Source organism: Ciona intestinalis, chromosome 9 (assembly GCF_000224145.3).
Source record: "Ciona intestinalis chromosome 9, KH, whole genome shotgun sequence".
NCBI lineage: Eukaryota > Metazoa > Chordata > Ascidiacea > Phlebobranchia > Cionidae > Ciona > Ciona intestinalis.
The window spans coordinates 2,892,913-2,912,651 of record NC_020174.2 but is presented as its reverse complement, the minus strand read 5'-3'; the positions used below and the strand labels follow the sequence as shown (position 1 = coordinate 2,912,651).

At 36.1% G+C, this 19,739-nt stretch overlaps 1 protein-coding gene across 5 annotated transcripts in view; it reads right to left on the bottom strand.

The window, feature by feature from the left end:
• LOC100179317 (inactive dipeptidyl peptidase 10) overlaps positions 1–19,739 on the bottom strand; it is a 28,010-nt gene that overhangs the window by 5,496 nt on the left and 2,775 nt on the right. Inside the window, exons 2-10 of one of the 5 annotated variants that reach the window (XM_026835948.1) lie at positions 17,496–17,541; positions 4,698–4,812; positions 4,196–4,383; positions 3,540–3,667; positions 2,922–3,118; positions 1,450–1,625; positions 1,285–1,373; positions 918–1,098; positions 302–412 (exon numbers count right to left, since the gene is read on the bottom strand). In XM_026835948.1, the coding sequence (XP_026691749.1) occupies positions 302–412; positions 918–1,098; positions 1,285–1,373; positions 1,450–1,625; positions 2,922–3,118; positions 3,540–3,667; positions 4,196–4,383; positions 4,698–4,812; positions 17,496–17,528 (1,218 nt within the window). In that variant the 5' untranslated portion in view covers positions 17,529–17,541. Of the gene's footprint in view, positions 1–301; positions 413–917; positions 1,099–1,284; positions 1,374–1,449; positions 1,626–2,921; positions 3,119–3,539; positions 3,668–4,195; positions 4,384–4,697; positions 4,813–6,713; positions 6,927–13,962; positions 14,141–17,495; positions 17,645–19,739 lie in introns of those variants that run through there. The other 4 variants (XM_018813277.2, XM_009861387.3, XM_026835947.1 and 1 more) reach the window with 4 other exon arrangements.

The window sequence follows — 19,739 nt, the reverse complement described above, 5'->3', positions numbered from 1 at the left end:
TAACATACATGGTAACTCGTAAGTTGGCACGAGGTGTTAAACCCGTGTGATAACGACTGTCGTTTTCCGGCCACGCGTGGATAAAGTAAGTTACATTCATTACATTCATTCATATAAATGGTAACGAGGAGGTATATAAGTAAGAATTGTCAGACATAATTTGTTAGTATAAATGATCACCCCTATATGAAGCAGGCCACTCTGTTATATATCTTAAATTATCTCGCAAACCGAAGATGTTTAATAAATTAAGCTGATGCAATAATGTATCGAAACACAATGTTGTAGAACGATTGCTTACCGCAGTAAAATTAATCATCGCTAGGTGGCGAAAAGAGCCCCGCCCACCGTGGTTACTTGGGACAATGGAGAAAAACACACCGGGGTCACTGGAGGTCAAGTGGGGTTGGTTCTGTAGCAGAAAATAAAAGAAAGGGGTATTCGTAACAAAATTGCAATTTAGAAAAAAAAATTAAATTACTATTATGAAAAAATTATAGTAATAAGATGGGATACTTAGCACCTAAATCCTATATTTCCTGATGTTTTAAACAATTAAGAACATTTTTTTAAAGTTTGTAACCATTTTTTTATTTACTATCTAACAGAAAAGAAAAAGAGAATGAAAACATGGCCCTCTTCATTGTCCACCCTACGTTTCTGGCACCTATAGAAGGCTGCGGGAAGATGGGAAACCTTTTCATTTATTTTCTTTTTCTTCTTTTTTTCCATTTGGTAGTATTTGGTAGTAACGAAGAACATTAAAAAAAATATAAAATCGTATCCTCACGACTTCAAAAGACGTTGTTAATTGTTTAAAACAAGATCAGGATATTTAAATATTATGTGCTTAAGACGTCCCACCTTACCCCACCCTACTATATAAGTTTGCATTGATACACAGCAATCGTACATACCAGTTGCGGAATCCATCCGTTATTTCTTGAACGAAGTTGGAGTACGTCGTCCACGCAAGTTGCTGACGTAGGATAGCATTGTTGCGTCACACTTAGTGTTTGTGTGCGGTTGGACCACGTGACCAACAAATACTGACTGTCACGTGTCCATGTCACAGATTGAAGCATCCGCAACCATTCTCTGTTACGTCATAATTAAATAAATATTTAAATATACAGGCTTGCTTTAACAAATGTCGTTTTGTCAACAAATCTTTTTTTTACCTATTTTTTAAACTTTACTACAGTAATCGATCAGACCAATAAAAGTTTATATAATTATATTTGTTACATCGGCAAAATAGTTCACAAACCAGTCGAAAATTACCTCGACACGAGAGGGGGGGAGAGAGCAACTTGATCACGAGATTCCAGATCTACGACATGAACGGAAACTGAAGGATTCGTTGACCCTGCCTGCGTAACAAGATTTTAAATTACCAAAATCGATATTTTATTTCCTGTAATTGGGAAATGCGGAAGAGTGGTTTACTTTTGGACTCTTGTAAAAAGATGCGGTGGGCGTGGTCGGAGGGTCTATTTGTGACGTGTCGCTTGTATATGACGTCACGTAACCATCAGCAACGTTGGTATCGTCAAACCTCGCGTAAGCCAAGTATCGACCATTCGGTGAAAACCAATGGGCAACGTTTGTGCCAAAAATCTCGTCTGAAAATTCAGAAATAATGTTAAGATTTCATTTGAATTTCTATATTATATATGTTTTTGGACAAGACACTTAAGGCCAAAACTGGATGATGTCTTACAGTAAGTCAAACGAAACGTCGGTCCTTTAGGACCGCAATAAAAACAAAAGCCAGATGTCTTTTACACTTTTATCTTATTATTTGGCTCAAAAGTAAAAGTACACCTTGTAAAAAACGAAATTAATGTACGAATAATATGGGTGGCGGAATATGGAAACCGCACTCGTGTGACGTGTAAGTTTTAGTACTTTTAGCAGAAATGAGCAAAATTAATGAATGATAGGAAGTTATTTTATTATCACGCTGCAAATGGCAGTCGTTATATACCGCGGGTGTTCTGTTTCATATACCTATAAATAAGATATGCGCGCAACCTCTGTGTCAAATCAAACATGTAGCAAAGGATCAGGTTATTGCATGGATCAATATTGGATGGAAGTGTTTCGATTTTAACGAATTACCACTAGTTGTAATATGTATTTTAAATAAAAGGAAGCGCGTTGAAGCTATTCTGTTGGGATAATATTTATGGTTGGCACATAGAATTCCATATTTCCTAAATGTGTATTCCAAAATTAACAAAGTGATGCTTTCACAGTGCGATTTGATAATTTTGTAAACATCCTATGTTTACAGTTTCGTTAGTTTGGTACAACGACATTCTATATTTATTACGGTTGGGTAAGATGGGGCACTTTTAGCACAAAATATTCAAATATTGAAATCTTCAGATTGTGTTTGAATTACTTAACAACGGTCGATGTGAGTAGCCAAAATACGTTTTATAATTCTTTGTGTGTGTTTTGTTTACTACCAAATGAGACGAGTAAATAAAAGGAAAAGGTGCCCATCTCCCCCCACCCTATTATATATAATAGCAACAACTCGTGCATCAAGTCATGCTCAGTACATTTTAAATTTAAATTAGAGTAACGTTAAATACATAAAGAGACAAATATGTCTAATGAATGAACGGGACTTATGAATCTTCCTATGACAGGGCAAAGATATCGTTACAACACGGGTGTTCTGTTTCCTACACCTCGTGGCCGCGTTACCATGCATGTAACTTCATGGGTAAAGGTGGCTGTACACAGTATCCGGCATGCGAATTTGCTTGCGAAGTCATATGCAAACCCATTACCGAGTTCCGCATGCGGCAGCGAAATCCGGACAAAACAAACAAAACGGACGAATTCCAGATACTGTGCACAGCCGCCTTAAGGGTATTTTAAGCAATACGTAACAATAATAGCACCTTCGTAAAGCCAATCGGTCAATCCGTTAATAACGACTCCGTATACTCCGTCCCTAGTGAGTCGTATTGCATCTCCAGCAACGCTTGGCTTGTAATAAACGTCACCATCGATGACGTATATCATCTGGCTTGCGTTGGGACCGAAACCAGCGAACTGGAACACATCACGTGACTCATGGACAAGTGGCTCACGAGACCTGAGTTGTCCAAAAATTAAAATGAACAACAAATATTTAAAGGGCATGCCAAACGAAAATTTAAAATTTGTATGTAGATATAAAAGATTAGCTGTGATCTAAAGGTACCACCAAAGTTTTAAAAAACAAACTACCTATACTCAAACATCGTGTGAAATCAAACTGTTCGGAATAGAAAAATAGCTGTGTGATAATGCATAGGATTTGCCATAAGAAAAATGTCACCCAGGTTTGACCGTTTCTGGTTTCTAAACAATTATGGAAAATGCATTTTTTCGGTTTTTGGAATGCTCATAAAATTTGGTTAGCCCTTCCCTTTCAACGTTGCCAAATCGTGTACAGTTACACCTGCCGTTATAGGCAACATTATCTATTTATAGAAGTTGGTAGTAAATTGTTCAATACAACATTTAAATATTACCTCGTTTCTATGTTGTATATAAAGTACGATGCATTATATGATGCCGAGTAGATTTTCTTCTCGTTAAAAGCAAGGAGAGCATATTTAAGATCTGCTGACACTTTAAAGCTACTAATTCCATAATCCATCTGAAAATGTGAATGACAACGCAATTGGTTTCATACAGTGTACCTTAAAAAAGTAAATGTTGTTTGGTTTAGTTAGTGTTAAGCATTGCATACTGAATGACGCTTCAGCATTGTTTAAAATAATGATAAATAGAAGTGTATGGGAGTGTATGTTTATCCCTGATGACACAGCCGCTATACCCGTTGTATAAAACTCTAAAGGAATAAGAGACGAATAATACCATTATAGCTGAAATATATAGTAAGAGGGGGAAGATGGAACACCTTTTACTCTCGTCCCATTTACTAGTAAACAAAAAAAACATTCAAAGAATTGGAAAATTATATCCCACGACTCCAATAGACCGTTGTTAATTGTTCAAAACACGATGAGGATATTTAGATATTATGTGCTAAAGGTGTCCCATTTTTCCCACACTGCTATATATCTTACAGTTTACAATTCGTTGGACTCGGTCTTTTTCTGTTACGTATATCGTAGCACTCAACCGAGTAGATTTTAAATTATACTTGGGTACGTTCTCCTACCATTGTCTGGTTTCTGATCAGCGGTTGAGACGGGAGGTTGTGTGAAGTTGTTTTCATAACGTTACCGTAATGGTCACGCCAAACCAGTATCGGTCCAATCCATGATGTATCAGCTGCAAGGCCTGTTTTCCACTTTTCGTTGACCACGTCATCCAAAAGTATTTTGGCGTATACCGTCGTAGTTTCCTCTAGAGAAAAAAACAACGCAGCTTGGTTAGTTGACGGGCATTAATTATTTAATATGGTTGGACAGTGCGGTGATTAGCGTTCGTCTTTTGGTTACGCGCTTTATTGGATATTCTCCAAAATAACGCCAACCAAGCCGCTTAGGGCCTTGGGGTTTGCAAAAGGTTTGGCAACCATTTCAGTTTTTTGGTTGCCTAAAACATATTCACTCTTACAGCTGGGTTGATACACAGGTGAACCTAGTTAAAATAAGCATGCCTCAGTGGCGAAATATTAACTAAATTATTAATGAACGAGTCAAACCATTTTCACGAACCTGGTGATAAAAGAACGACAGCGAGAATAACGAAACCACAAACGGCCAAAATAACAAGTAACGCGATGGCCATTCCCTTCCAGTTCCGCTGCTCTGGATTGTTCCCAACAAGTTCCTAAACAAAAATTATCCGAATAAATTTTTGTTTCTTTGATTTTGAGCTAAATGGAATCAAAGATTAAAAATTACAACTGAATATTTTGCTTAATATAGCAGGAAGAGGAAAGATGGAAAACTCTTTTTATTCTATTTTCTCATCCTATTTAGTAGTGAACCAAGAACATTGAAAGAATTATAAAACTGTATTCTCACGAATTCAATAAACCGTTATTAATTATTTAAAACACGACCAGGACATTTGGATATCATGTGCTCAAGGTGTCCCGTTTTACCCCGCACTACTATATATCCATTTATAGTTTTCCTATGAAAAATTTTTTTGTAGATTTGGATGTAATGTATATTATTGTGGGGTAACATGGGTAGCGTTAGCACATAGTATCCCATATTTCTCAATCGAGTTTTTAACAATTTAAAACACACTTAAGAGTCGTGAGGTTACGGTTACATAATTCTGAAAATATTCTTCGTTTACTCCAAATGGAAAAATAATGAAAATATGGACTATTACCTCAACCTACTCCCATTGTATAATATAGTTGTGTACGTTCGTTTCGGGCTTTTTATTTGTTAGTTTAATGATAAATACCAAAGCGAACGATTTTTCGATTTCTTTATCGATTTCAATCTAGATACCATTATATTAACATGTATTATGGCAATTTCGCATATTTACGTTTAGTAGGGAAAAAAAAATTTTTTTTCAGCTGCACATAAATTATAATAATGTATTGATACCAAGACGCCAAAATCTACACTGCTTAATTGATTTTGTAGAGGAGGCAACAAATGTTTTGATAATATCTCGACAAATAATAAATGAAGTTTTCGTTTCTCGAAATAGTTTATAAAATGCAGTAAAATTTTATTAAAATTTTAAAACTCCCTGTGGTTTCACAGCTCAGCCTTTAAGAGTCGCCGTATAATGTTTACTGTATAAGACGACGGTCGATTTTAACGGCTTATTCTTGAAATGCAACCCAGTTGCCAATTCCGGAGCGTTTTATTGACTGCAGCGGCAATTACGGAAAAGTCGGCCCATTACTGCTGCTAATGTAATCGATCGGAGAACGTTCTCTGCCGAATACGAACTGTAACCACGCTTGGCTTGTGAGAAAGCTATATTGTACAGCAACCACAATGCACCTCCATGATCAAGCCGACAGATAACGTGTATACCATAACAAGCATTGGAATTTTACGAAACCCCAAAATATGCTACTTTTAAGGTTTACAAGATTTATACTACTGTGGGGTAAGATGGGACATCTTTAGCACAAAGTATCCAAATAACCTGATAGTTTTTTCAAACAATTAACAACGGTCTATGAAAGTATAGTGAAGGTTTAATAGTTCTTTGAAATTTCTTGTTTACAATCCAATGGGACAAAAATATAGTAGGTTGGGGGAAGATGGGACACCTTTATCACATAATATTTAAATATCCTGATCCTGTTTTTAACAATTAACAAAGATCTATGGAAGCCGTAAAGTTATGGTTTTATAATTCTTTGAATGTTCTATGTTATACCAAATGTGACCAGTAAATAGAATGAAAAGGTGTCCCATCTCCCCCCACCCTACTATATAACGAAAAATGTCCCATCTTTCCCCCACCTTCTTATATATGAATAATAATACGTTTATTTATCCTGACATGGCGTGGCGGGCAAGGGTAGTAGATATAACACAGGCGTTCTGCGTTTCAAACACATTGTACTCGCTATATAATTCCAAAAAAACAAAACAGTGATGTACTTTATATTTATATCCACCTATATCTTGCCACGCGTTATCAATAATTCAGCGTCAACAGTTGTGTAAAGCTCTGTCTTATACTTGGAATCTGCGATTTTTAATATGTTAATTTCGCAACATATTTTTCACCAATATCACCTTATCGTCTCCTGCATCAGCAGGATTCGGTCGCTCAGCAGATTTTTTGGGGCTCTGTCTTTGCTCAGTACTTTTTGCAGATATCTTAGATAGATGGCGCGGTAGAATAGGCGTGGCAGCGGTGTACAAATGAGGTATTGTAGCCACAATCATCACGGCCGGTATATTATATTAAAATAACTATATATCCCTGCTTACAGTTTTACTAGAATTACACCTTCCATTATTTAAAACATTATTTATTATTATTCATTCACAAAATTGAACTATACTGTCAAAGTACGGTACATTATATTAGATAACTTCATCCTTGCTTACGGCTAAACTGGAATAAAACTTCTAACGTTCCTTTTTTATGAATCAATATTATTTTATTAGACTCACTTCCCTGAATAATATTCTAGTTAACCCTGTCTCTTAGAACTTCTTAGAAAGCCACAGACTGAGAAATGGACCTGTCTCTCATGCTCCGTATGCGACAAACTGCGAAAAAGTAGCTGCCAATGGCCATCTGATCACTCGCGTGATCGTCCTGGGAGTCATCGACGTATAAATAATTACCACGGCCCCCTGCCAGTCCACGGATGTTCGCGTGGAACTCTCGCGACACCCAACATTGATTACTTTTCTCCTCTCTCTCTAATATATTCGTGGCTTACGAAAAAAATGTGTCCATAACACCGCCATTAATCTTGTTACACGACGTTTAAATGAATGTAACACATTTATCCTTGCGGACAACGGCATTCGTTATAACAAGGGTGTTCTGTTCCATTCACCTTGCGCCCGCTCATGAGCTACCACTCATATGTAACTTTTTTTGTAGGTAAATATTTTTTCAATTTTTTCCGCTTAAGCCCAATTAATGTAAGATTTTATCCTGTGTATAAATAGGTGTTAGCGTTTATTTAAACGCAATGAACCCTATAAAGATCTTCTTTATCTGCATGTCTGGTGCAAAGTTCTTTGGTAAACTATAGTGGTGACTGTATATACACAATTCAATTAAAATTCTACTAACTGTGTATATGTATTTTTCTAGGGTTATCAAAAAATTCTCTTTATATAATTGATAACGCTATGTTTCAACTTGACTTAACATAAAACTTTAAAGTAACCAAATTGAAATATTTTTTCTACTGATATAAGTGTCACTATCTCAACCTGTATACCTCGCTATAGTGTCTGCAAATGGCGACAAGACTCGAGTGCATTACAGTTTGCATTCTTTCAACATCCACTGGCGCAATTAGTTATTCGCGGCTGATAAAAACGTCACGCAATATCCCGTCTGTAATATAAGTCTAATATTTCCAACAGCGATAATTACACTACGATCCCTTCCATTGGGAAATCAAATTTCCAAAAGCTCGTTATTCAGTGTGCGTAAACTTTAATGTTATTTTCTGAACGCCTAACGCTAATCAAGTTACCACCCCTACGAGCGTTGCTCAATTTCGTCCCTACATTGGTCTTCACCGCCTTCGCCTGTTGATATTAATTATTTATCTTACGAAACCGAGCACGAACTATTGTGTCCGAACATGGGCCTATGTGTTATGTGTATCCTATATAGTTTTGGTACATAGGGCCTTGAAAACGTTTTCGTGATATTTTATTCGCTTGTTATCAGATTTTGCCTACATGACAAACGGTATAAATACGTTAAATTATTTATTTTTGTGGGGTACTGTTTTGCGCATGTATACCAAGTGATACAGTAGGGTGGGGAAAGATGAGACACATTTTTATTCTATTTTCTCGTTCTATTTGGTAGTAAACAAAAAACATTCAAAGAATTATAAAACTGTATTCTCACGACTCCCATAGACCGTTGTTAATTGTATAAAACGATCAAGATATATTTGGATATTATGTGTTAAAGGTGTCCCGTCTTCCTTTGTCCTACTATAATACACGTGAATGAGTATTAAAAACTGTAACCGGTAAGGAGATATTTATAGATACCACGCATACGAGTCGCAATACGTTGTATATTTTAAAAAAAAGCAAAAAATCCAAAGCCACACATACACATATTTTTTATAACATACACTCATACAAACACTAACTAAAATATTAGTCATGACGTACGTATACATAGATGGAAACAGAAAATAGTGCACATTATATTCTGTTATAAATTAACCCAAATGAATTTTTGCTTGAAACCGTGAAGGAAGATAACGTATAGTAGGGTTGGGGAAGATGGGACACATTTAGCACATAGCTGGTCGTATTTTAAACGATTACTAACGGTTAATGGGAGTCATGGGCATATAGTTTTATAATTTCTTGAATGTTCTTTGTTTACTACTAAACGGGGCGAGAAAATAGAGGTTAAAGGTGTCCCGTCTTTCCCCAACCTACAGTATAATATACTGGTGAAACCAAAATTACTTCAAGTATGCATATGCTGATAAAAACAGGTGTTTTACTCCAGGTACAGATCTGACTTGTGTTTATTTTTGTTTTGACACAGTCGGCTTATGCATGTCAATAATAGACTTTCAGCTACAACAGTGTCAACGGCGTCACAATCTAATTATAAGCAGCCGAGTGAAACCTCATCAATAATTGAAATCGAATCGTAGCCGAAAATGCATACACTGCCAATGACGAACTTATGAACCCAACGACCCTGGTTTTACCAAACAGCAACACTATATAAAATGAAACCTTTTTTGCGGGAACGAATAAATGTAACTTACTTTATCCTCGCATGGCCGGAAAACGACAGTCGTTAAACACGAGCGTACTGTTTCATACACCTCGTGCCAGCTTACGAGTTACCAAGTATGTTATTTGGTAGGTGATTATTTTGGGAGAATTTTTTTTCTTTTTTATGCATGGCTGATAATTTGGATACCCCATTAGTGACCACTGGGTTGGAGCAATTGATGTTAAGTGTCTTGCCCAAGAACACATACGCCCAAAATGGTAGCAGGGACGAGCCTTGGACCCATTACCTCTGGGTTAGAGGCTGGTAATGAACAACAAAGCAACAAATTGCGTGACACTCCTTACTTTTATTAAACTTTAACCCTATAAAACATATAAAATATTAATCTGTTTTGTTGTTAACTCTAACTGGTATAAAACAAACGGTAATCTGCTATTGCAAAGCGTGGTTTAAATGGACATTATTTCTTGTTTGGAAATTAGTTTAAATTTGCGTTGCAGTAAAGCTTCATTTAGCTTTGCTCTCTTCTTCAATCAGCTGTCCATTTTAAAGTACGATAATGGTTTAGTTTAAAATGCTACTTTATAGCACCACCGTGCGGTAATCAATATCAAGTATATTTCCCTCAGTGGTGACGTCAAAGAGCAATCTTGTTTTTTTCTGCCATCTCAAGGTTGCTGACATTCCCTCTAATGGACTTTGATTAAAACTCGATAAGATGTAAAGGATCCGAATACATTATGTGTTTCGATCGATGCCATGGTGTCACTTTCTTATTACTTCAGTATAGCTTGCCCAAGGAACAACTGGCCCGTGGTAATAAGCAAAGCTTAATAAACCCACTATGGGCCGTATGTATGAACATGAAATTGGACCCTTTTTAATTACTGTTCAGTTTTGGCCTGGAAAACTTATGTTAGGAGTTCTATCATAGGGCAAACAATCATTTTTATAGGTATACAAATAGTTTAAATTCATTTCAATTGAAAATTTTCAGACGTATCAAATACGTACCTGCGTAATTTTTTTATTTCCCACACAGAAAATTAAAACTACATTCACATTGTCTGTTTTTGTGATTCAAGATCGGTTTTGAAACTTCATTAAAACGCAATTTCAGTTTACAATTCAAGCCAAGAATCTTTCCACAAAACACATTCACTTTTATTACATATGGTCTATTATGTCTCAAGAAGTAATATTAACATTTTTTTATTATTTTTCAATATTCTTTGATCTTTTTAGTGGTTTGGCATCAATTTATCATTTAAATCCCAGACTTGCTTGAAGTAAGCATCTAGCATAACCAATGCGTAACATGTAATCTGTTACAGAAATTCCAAGATATCTATATAGTAGACAGGACACCCTTGGCACATAATATCCAAATATTCCGATTATGTTTTAAGCAATTAACATGGGAGTCGGAGGATACGGTTTTATAATTTTTTGAATTTTCTTTGTTTATCACCAAATGGGACGAGGAAATAGAACGAAAAGGTGTCCCATCTTTCCCAGCCTACTATACACTGTATCAAGTTGTAAAGTTACCGGCCGCAAATACATATAGTGGGGTGGGAAAAGACGGGACATCTTTAGCACATAATATCCAAATATTCTGATCGTGTTTTAAACAATTAACAACGGTCTATGGGAGTTGTAAGAATACGGTTGAATAATTATATGAAAGTTCTTTGTTTACTACCAAATGGGACGAGAAAATAGAATAAATAGGTGGCCTATTTTCCCTACCATACATACGCTGGTGCTGAACAATGTAACAAATATATTTTGTAGGATAACTACCTACTATATAAGAGCAATGGAATAACATGGCCGGTAATGCAAAACATTTTAGAGAACGGTAAATGTTTGCATTCAAAAACACTAGCACGCGTATGTACATGTTCGTACTTATATTCACTGAGGTTAAATCATAAAGTTAATGAGGTTTTTATTGGCGTGAAATTGCGTTCTTTGCTACAGTTGTTGCATCATGTTATTGAAAAAGCTTTTGACGTGCCAATCTTCTACAAATTGATTAATGCGCAGCCAATGAATTACTGCTTGAAATTAAAATTAGTAATAATGTCAAAATACGGCCTTGATAATGGCGAAGCGGATAACTCGTTTAAATCTAATATCGGAAACAGAGCGAACGGTATGTCTTTCTAAATTGGCTGTACGCTGCCAATATAACGTACGCTTGTCAGAAATGATTTCGCAATTGCGTGATACGTGGTACCGCTGAAAGTTCCGTCTTTTCCAAAAGTGCATTTGCGTTAAGATCGATAGAAGCAGAATCGATGGCAAAGCTTTTTAAACGTAGTCTGCGGTCTCACACCAGTACCCCATACGTGGCTTGCAGGGCGTTCTTATACACTTTATCACAAATTAAAATAAATGAACACAGAAAATGAAGGAAAACCCATTATAAATTTTAGAAGATTCAATAACTTGATATTTGAATGTAGGACGAAATGATAAGATATAGGTATGCTATATGACAAAGCAAAAATATTTGCACTATTTTTATAGTTAACGTCATTGTTGTTACAGAAATGTCTTTTATTCCGACAAGTATAACCCCGCTATTGTGGTCACTTATGGGTTGTCCAAGTTGTCAATCACACATAAAACATACCCACAAGATACATACGAGGTAACTATAGTAAGCGGATACGCGGTCAGTGAAATAGAACACCTGTATTGTAAAGAATATCGTATTCCCGTCACGCGAGGATTAATGAGTTACATTCATTCTTTCACTGAACCCTTGGCGGAATTATTGTTATGAAAATTTTTACCGTCTACGAGTAAAACCGACTGCATAATTAAAAACAGGCACTTTCGAGGTCTTTAAAATTTTGTTCTATTGTTTGAGTATAATATACTTCAATAATTTATGAGTAGTAGCTTGAAACACGATGATGACAGCTAAGACAGGGCCAAGTTACTTAGCACTTGTGTTATTTGTCAAACACCCTGTTTTAACGTGAAGCAGGGCTTAACTTGGTGCTGACAAAAGTAGAATTACTTAACGGATCACTTGTTAAAAAAATAATAGCAAAGTATTTTGATGTGTAAAGTAGGGTTGGGAAAGATGGCACATCTTTTTCATCTATTTTTCCGTCCCATTTGGGAGTACAAACCAAGAACATTTAAAGAAATACAAAACCGTATCCTAACGACTTTCATGTACCGTTGTTAATTGCTTAAAAAACGATAAATATATTTAAATATCATGTGCCAAAGGTGTCCCATCTTCCCCCACAGCACTATATAGTGAAGTGTACCCTACCTGTGGTGTTTATATTTTTTGTTTTAGAAAATCCTTATTTTTATGTGTGTCTCGGTATATAAAAATATATGGTAAATACAAATAAGAATTTTTCAATATTGCAAAAAAAATATGTTATTATAGTAGGGTGGGGGAAGATAGGACACCTATCGTGCTATTTTCTTGTCCCATTTGCTGGTAAACAAAGAACATTCAACGAATTATTAAACCATATGCTTTCGACTCCCACAAACCGCTGTTAATTGTTTAAAACACGGTCAGGGATTTTGGATATTATGTGCTAAAGGTGTCCCAGAACAAGTGCTATGAAATACGTAACAAACAAAATCAAATCCAACCAATTGTATTCTATGAGATAAAAAGGCACCATCAGTCTCTTATTCAAATGAAATTGACCAAAATTTTAACTTATTAAATTTTGAAAGTCCATTGTGACAATCTAATTTAATTTATCAAATTTGGTGGACAACGAAACACAATACAGACATTATTTCTTCTCGAGAATATAAGCGTCTTATACACGCCTGTTTATCCGCGTGTATTAGCAACATGAATAATTCATGTTACTGGCCACCCGTTATGCTATTATTTGTCCGCTGGTTTAAAGGTGAGAAAATTTACCCAATTTCTCAGGATATTTAAAACTTTTCTTACTGAAGTCACGAGGTTAAATTCAATTATATTGGCAAATAAAATACGAATTTTCTGGTAATTTTTAGTATAAACATGACAGCACATATGCAAGATACGACTTCTATTTCAGTCGTTTCCGTTTAAAAACTATAACAAACTTCAGTGATGTATTGTATAGGGGGACGAGACACCTTTTGTACATAATATCCCAAGATCTGGATCATGTTTTTAAACAATTAACAACGTTAAATAGGAGTCGTGAGGATACGGTTTTATATTTCTTTGAATGTTCTTTGTTAACTACCAAATGGGACGAGAAAATAGAATGAAAAGGTGTCCCATCTTCCCCACCCGATACTTAATGGAGTTAAAATAAACGCTTGGAGTGAAAAGGGCAACAACGATTACACAAAATAAGGACAGAAACTTGCGCTCAATAAACGGAACAGAGGTCACGTAGTATTTACGTACATCGTATACAGTTAAGTAAGATTCTGTTTTCAAAAAACCATTCGAGCGTATGACCAAACTTTCACCTGTCTTCGCCTATGACTTGAGAAATTAACGCTTAAACATTTGACGCGGCTAAAATTGTAAATATTTTGATACAGCCATTGAACAGTCATACTTACCAACACGTTGCCTTGCATAGGAGTTGTTTTCAAAACTGGCGGTCGTTTTGGGCCAAGAGTAAAACGTCTCGCCCTGTTAAAGGTGGCTGCCATGGCCGCTTTACTCATAACATTTATCAGTTTAAACCTATATTCTTATATAACGTGTATACAACTATACTGGTGAATCTACATGAAACACATTCGTCGGCAAATTTAAACATAATTTTCCAACTGAGTAATATTATAGGCAATCTGTTTTTGATGTCTTACAGAAGGCCATCGTTTTTTTGAGGTCTTATAGCAAAAATAATTAAATACGAAAAGAACAGCAAATGTATATGTTGCAGTATAGCCACACTATACGTGAACCAGTTATTAAAATAATAGGCAATTTTCCAATTGCAGTTCCCAGTCCTATTGTAAGACTGTAAAAAGACTCCAATTTGGCTTACGTACAGTGTACTTCCATTTTCTACTGCAACATACTTTCGCCGTTGTATTCGTATTCATATCTTTTTGCTAAAGACCTCAAAAACAGATGGTCATTTCTACACTACAATAACTGTCCCTTACTGTAGTGTCATGTAAACCGTATTAGCGTCCGCCGTGTATTGGCTGCGGTTGGTCAATAATTTAGGTCGCGAGGGAATTTTGTATGAAGCCTATCACTGTATGACAAGCTTTGGGCTTTGTAAAGCGAACTACACTAGTGCCGATTGGCCTGCTTGAAATATTGTACTTGCTTTATTAACTTACAACCTGCAACTTAAGTAGTTTGAATCCACCAAGGAGCTGCTACCGAATAATTAAATAGAATGCGACAGGAATGCGGCTCGATGGGTTATAATTAAATATGCTCCTTATAAAATTTGAAAACAAAGCGATTAATTTTTTGGTTGGTCGAATTATATTTTAACTTTTCGGGACTTTAACCTCTTATTTTTTTAAATTGAATTTCTTTAATATCTCAATTTAAATAATTTTTTAAAATCTATAAATCCACTCACTGTTACCCGCAAAGTTACATACGAAATAACTCGTATAATAAGGGCACGGGATGTACAAAACAAAATACCTGTGTTATAACGACTATCGTTACTCCGCCACGCAAAGATAAATAATAGGCAACATTTTCACTGACCTAATAGATGGTATACTGAGACTGACTTTCGTCTGCATTGTATTTTCGCCATAACAAACTCAGTTCAACCCACTTCATCAAAACTCCTTCTATAAATCTACCGTAAAACTCATTAAAAATAAACTCCCTGGCTGACAGATTTTGACAAGACCCTTCAAGATTCGATTTTTTCATTTACTTTTATTGCTTTCCGGTTAACTGCTGTCTCAACATAATGACGTTCACATGTGAAAATTCACCATTTTTATTATGTAGTACAAATTTTTACCTGATTATTTACCAACCGTATTATCGCCACGGATGTAACATTTCGCGCAATTAAAAATGATTTAATTTAAACCAAATTCGTGCTTTTAGGTAGGTACTTAGCGGCAAACCTTGATGAGGTCTCGCCGTATTTGGCAAAGACATGTTTTAAGATCCCAAACAAAACAATTTACCAGAATATCTCTTTTAAACCTAAACAATTAAAAGTTTGGAAAACATCTAACAAGCTACTTTACTACTGCTGAACTGTCCATTTAATCTCTGCACGTCTGCACTTTGGTAAAGTCGGAATGCTTCCACCTCTGCCTATCGTTATGCTCAATTTTCAATGGATTCAAACGTCGTTGTCTAATCGGCGCTTCTTCCCATGGGAGAAACCTTAGACGGCAGTCGAGAATAGAAAGCGCTTAAAAATTGATTTTCGGAGGCAGTGAGGCACACTACGAAGAGTGGCCAAGAAAACACGCACGTGAACAGAGGTTAACCCCAACGATTTACGCCGTTGGGGTTTGCTTTGCACAAGTTTTACTCATATACGCAACCATGTTTAACGACTATCTGCCATGTCCCAAACCCCATATGTCCAATCAATAATCAATAAAGTGCTGTAAACACTCTAAAATGTATTACTGAGAAAGGCGCCCCCTTTCCAACATTTTGTTCTCGTTTACAGCATGATCTAATTATAAACCGCAAACTTGAGCCAATTTGTTGAACAGTGAATGCGTCATCTGCCTTTATAAGCGACAGGGGTATGCTGAAAGATACGCTGAACGTATACGGTAACTCCACATACACTACTCCACACATAACACAATTGAAATCATATATAATTGAGCGATGTCCCCACCAAGTATGTGTACGATGGTGCCAGACATAAAAAGCAGAAGTAACCGCACTTATTTCATTTCCATAAATTTTTAAATGTTTTGCAGCTCGTCAGTCCTAGCTTTCTCGTAAGCGAAAAATTAAAAAAAACTGCATTAATATTTCATTCTATATTAAACACGAACTGCATAAAGGCCTTAAATGCAATTACAAGCATGACAAGAACCTAATTTTTTGACTGCATACATTCCTTATACCTTATCAAAAAAAGTATTTTACATTTCGTAGTATATGAATGCCAGACCCGTGGTATAGGATATATTTTGCCTAAATTTACCTACACATAAACATATATTTATACAAATTTTATGTATCTATAGGGCCTACGTAACAATATCGCCAAATACCCTTTCTGGTACAATGTAACGTCCTGACATTTAAACCTAGTCCTTAATACAAATATTAAACTTTTAAAATGACAAAACAAAGAAAAATTTAACTCAGCTTGTTAGCGCCGCTTTGTGGCTATGCATTGACTACAAACTAAACTGATAGGTGGCGCTGGAGACCATAGCTGCTAAACAGGGAAAAACAGTGTTTGATTTAATGGCAATTGGTGTTTAGGAAGATTGCAGTTAACATACGCCTGTACTTGCAAATAATACGAGTAAACAATCATCACCGTATAATGTAAGAAACGCGGATGCCAATAGTTGTAACAATGTTACAATTTTACGCATAACTAATACATGAGCGATGCTAGAATTAAAACATAAAGCAACGCACCAAAATTCTAACTGTACTCAAGCAAAACGCCTACAAGTTGAACTAAAAGTAGGAAGATTGTTTAACACAGGAAAAAGACATACAGGGTGGGGAAAAGTGGAACACCTTAAGCATATAGCAAGGACTTAAATATTCTGGTTTTGTTTTAAACAATTAACAACAGTCTATTGGAGTCGTGAGGATACGGTTTTATAATTCTTTGACTTTTCCTTGTTTATTACAAAATGCGACGAGAAAATAGAATGAAAAGGAGTCCCATCTCCCCCACCCTACTTTATATGTTTTTTAAATGAAGGAACACATTAAGCGGCATTTGCAAGGAGTCGTTCAGTCCACGCAAAGTACAATCACAATGAGACGACCCACACTCCAAAATTATATAAAGTCTAATAGCCCTTTCTACAATTCAAGTATAATATTCTTTGACAGCAACAACATATATGTAACAAACATTGGTTTGTAATACCGATTAAAATATATACAATTAGTTAGTGTAAATGTACTTATATCTATACCACATTGTATGTACCTCCATTTGCGGGTTGGTGTTCGTATTCTTCATAATTGCAGCTTTGCTAAGATCCAATGAAGTTTCAATTAAAACAGTAACCAAAGATTTTAATTTGTTTTTAATGCGTTTTCCTAACTGTCCAAATCGCAGATAAAAACGTTTGGTCACCGACTAAATGTGAGGGAACGGTTACAATATTTTAGTAAAGCATTTTTACTAACGTTTTTTTATGCATCATAGTTATAGTATATGGTCGGTCGGTGTAAATTGGAAAATGTAATAGCACATATTTTATAATGCTGTTTTTTAAAATCAACAATTGTTTTCGCGCGGATAGGGTTATATAATTTAATAATTTTTTTACGTTGCTTACTACTAAATGGGACGATAACAGACAATAAAAACATGAACCATTATATCTATAGACCGTTTTTAATTGTTTAAAACACGATCAAGATATTTGGATATTATGTGCTAATGGTATCCCGTCTCCTCTACCCTGCTATATCTATATTTATATATATACTTATGTACCAGAGAGTTGCGATAAACAGACAACGACTGTGGCTCACATTGTGTTTGCATAGAGCGCAAAGAGCAACTGATTAACCTTTTCACTTTCCAACGACAACTCTTTATCATTCATAATTAATCCATAGCACTAAAATCGCAGACTTGACTCTCGGCGCGCTTGACCATAAACGTCTAACCATGGGAAGATTTACTGCCGGAACTAACAGTTTGTCCATATGTTATTTTAGCGTATACTACAAGCGCACACTAACCGGGGGCAAAAAATCTCCCCTGTCCATATTTCTAACCCTACAATCTTATAAAACGCGTGCTATGCATTTGATTTAAATTTACTTTAGTTGTTGTTTAATCCTGTTTTAAATTAAAGTCCGCGCATCGCTAATTTTACTGCCTCATAAAAGTAGCTACGATTAGAATACATGAGCCGACTGCTTTAAAATTTAACTCGAGCCATTTAACCGCACTCTGTGGTCTCGGTTGACTGCTGCTAGCTCGGAACATAAGCCGAGAGGATTAACAGTTCGTGGCCAGTGAACAATTTTCCTGGCCCTAACAAGCAATTTGTTAATTAGAACAAACGCAGCACCTGCCTCGCCCGTGTTGCTAACTATAAATGAGGCGTTCTCACAAACGAAGAGATATTTTATAGACTGAAAGTAACTGCGAGTGGAATTACCAAGCATTGATTGCGAGAGAGATTGCTTGATTCCACCGCCTTCCCGGGGGTATTGGAGTCTACAACTAAATGACCTGTTTCTCCGCAATATCCAATGTAACCTGACCTCTCGTACAAACAATTAATTGGAAGTAGAATTGAACCACCCGAAAGGGCACTCAAGTTTACAACCACTTAAACCAGCTCTGCGTTCATTGCCACGTGCTTAAGAGTTACGCAATTCTTAGGTTTTCTGACGTCCTGTACTCACGTTGTACATTTTCAGGATATTTTCAGCGTGTAAAGCGCTACGGTTCGTCAGTCTGCTGAGGGCAAAAGATCGTCCCTTTTACACTCGCCGGCCCATGAAATATGGAAGAAGCAACTACGTTTTCTCGACGCGCAGCAACTTGGTTTTAATCTCGCTACACTAAACAAAAAAAAAGAACAACGTCTTTTCAATGGCCCAACGTAAACCTTAAAAAACTCAAAGCTATAACACAACAATTCCACAAAAACCTGCGCATATTACTTTTCAAGCCTTTTAACTTACTAATAAAAGGTTTCCTTTGTTTACAAACTCTCCTTTTAAATGAATTTAGTCTTGTTCGCATAAACATAGCCTGTCGGTTCTATTGATCGTGCAACCGCAATCACAAAACAACTTCCATCATAAAAATAGTGCGTTCATTCTGTTCCATTTATAGCGATTGCGTTGCCACCTCTCGATATACGACAGTGCAATCAAATAACATGAATTGAGATGCAATTGCGAATTTCCAATCGTGACATATGTGGCATATATCGGCGAAATAATTCGCGACCTCGTTGGGGAACGAAAGCAAAACCGTCCGCGCATTCTGATGTCTAACTAAACAAACATCTAATTCTTGGTGTTTGCTCTCGACCAAGAAAGGGGTTTTAAGATTACCAACACAATACAGAATAACAACGATACTGAAAGCACAACTCGACAGCCTTTCGAATATGTTTTGCGACTTAACATATTTCCATTTCTTCAGCCTATATACCTACACCGTCTTAGTTGAGGTAAAATGCTCTGATCCGATTCC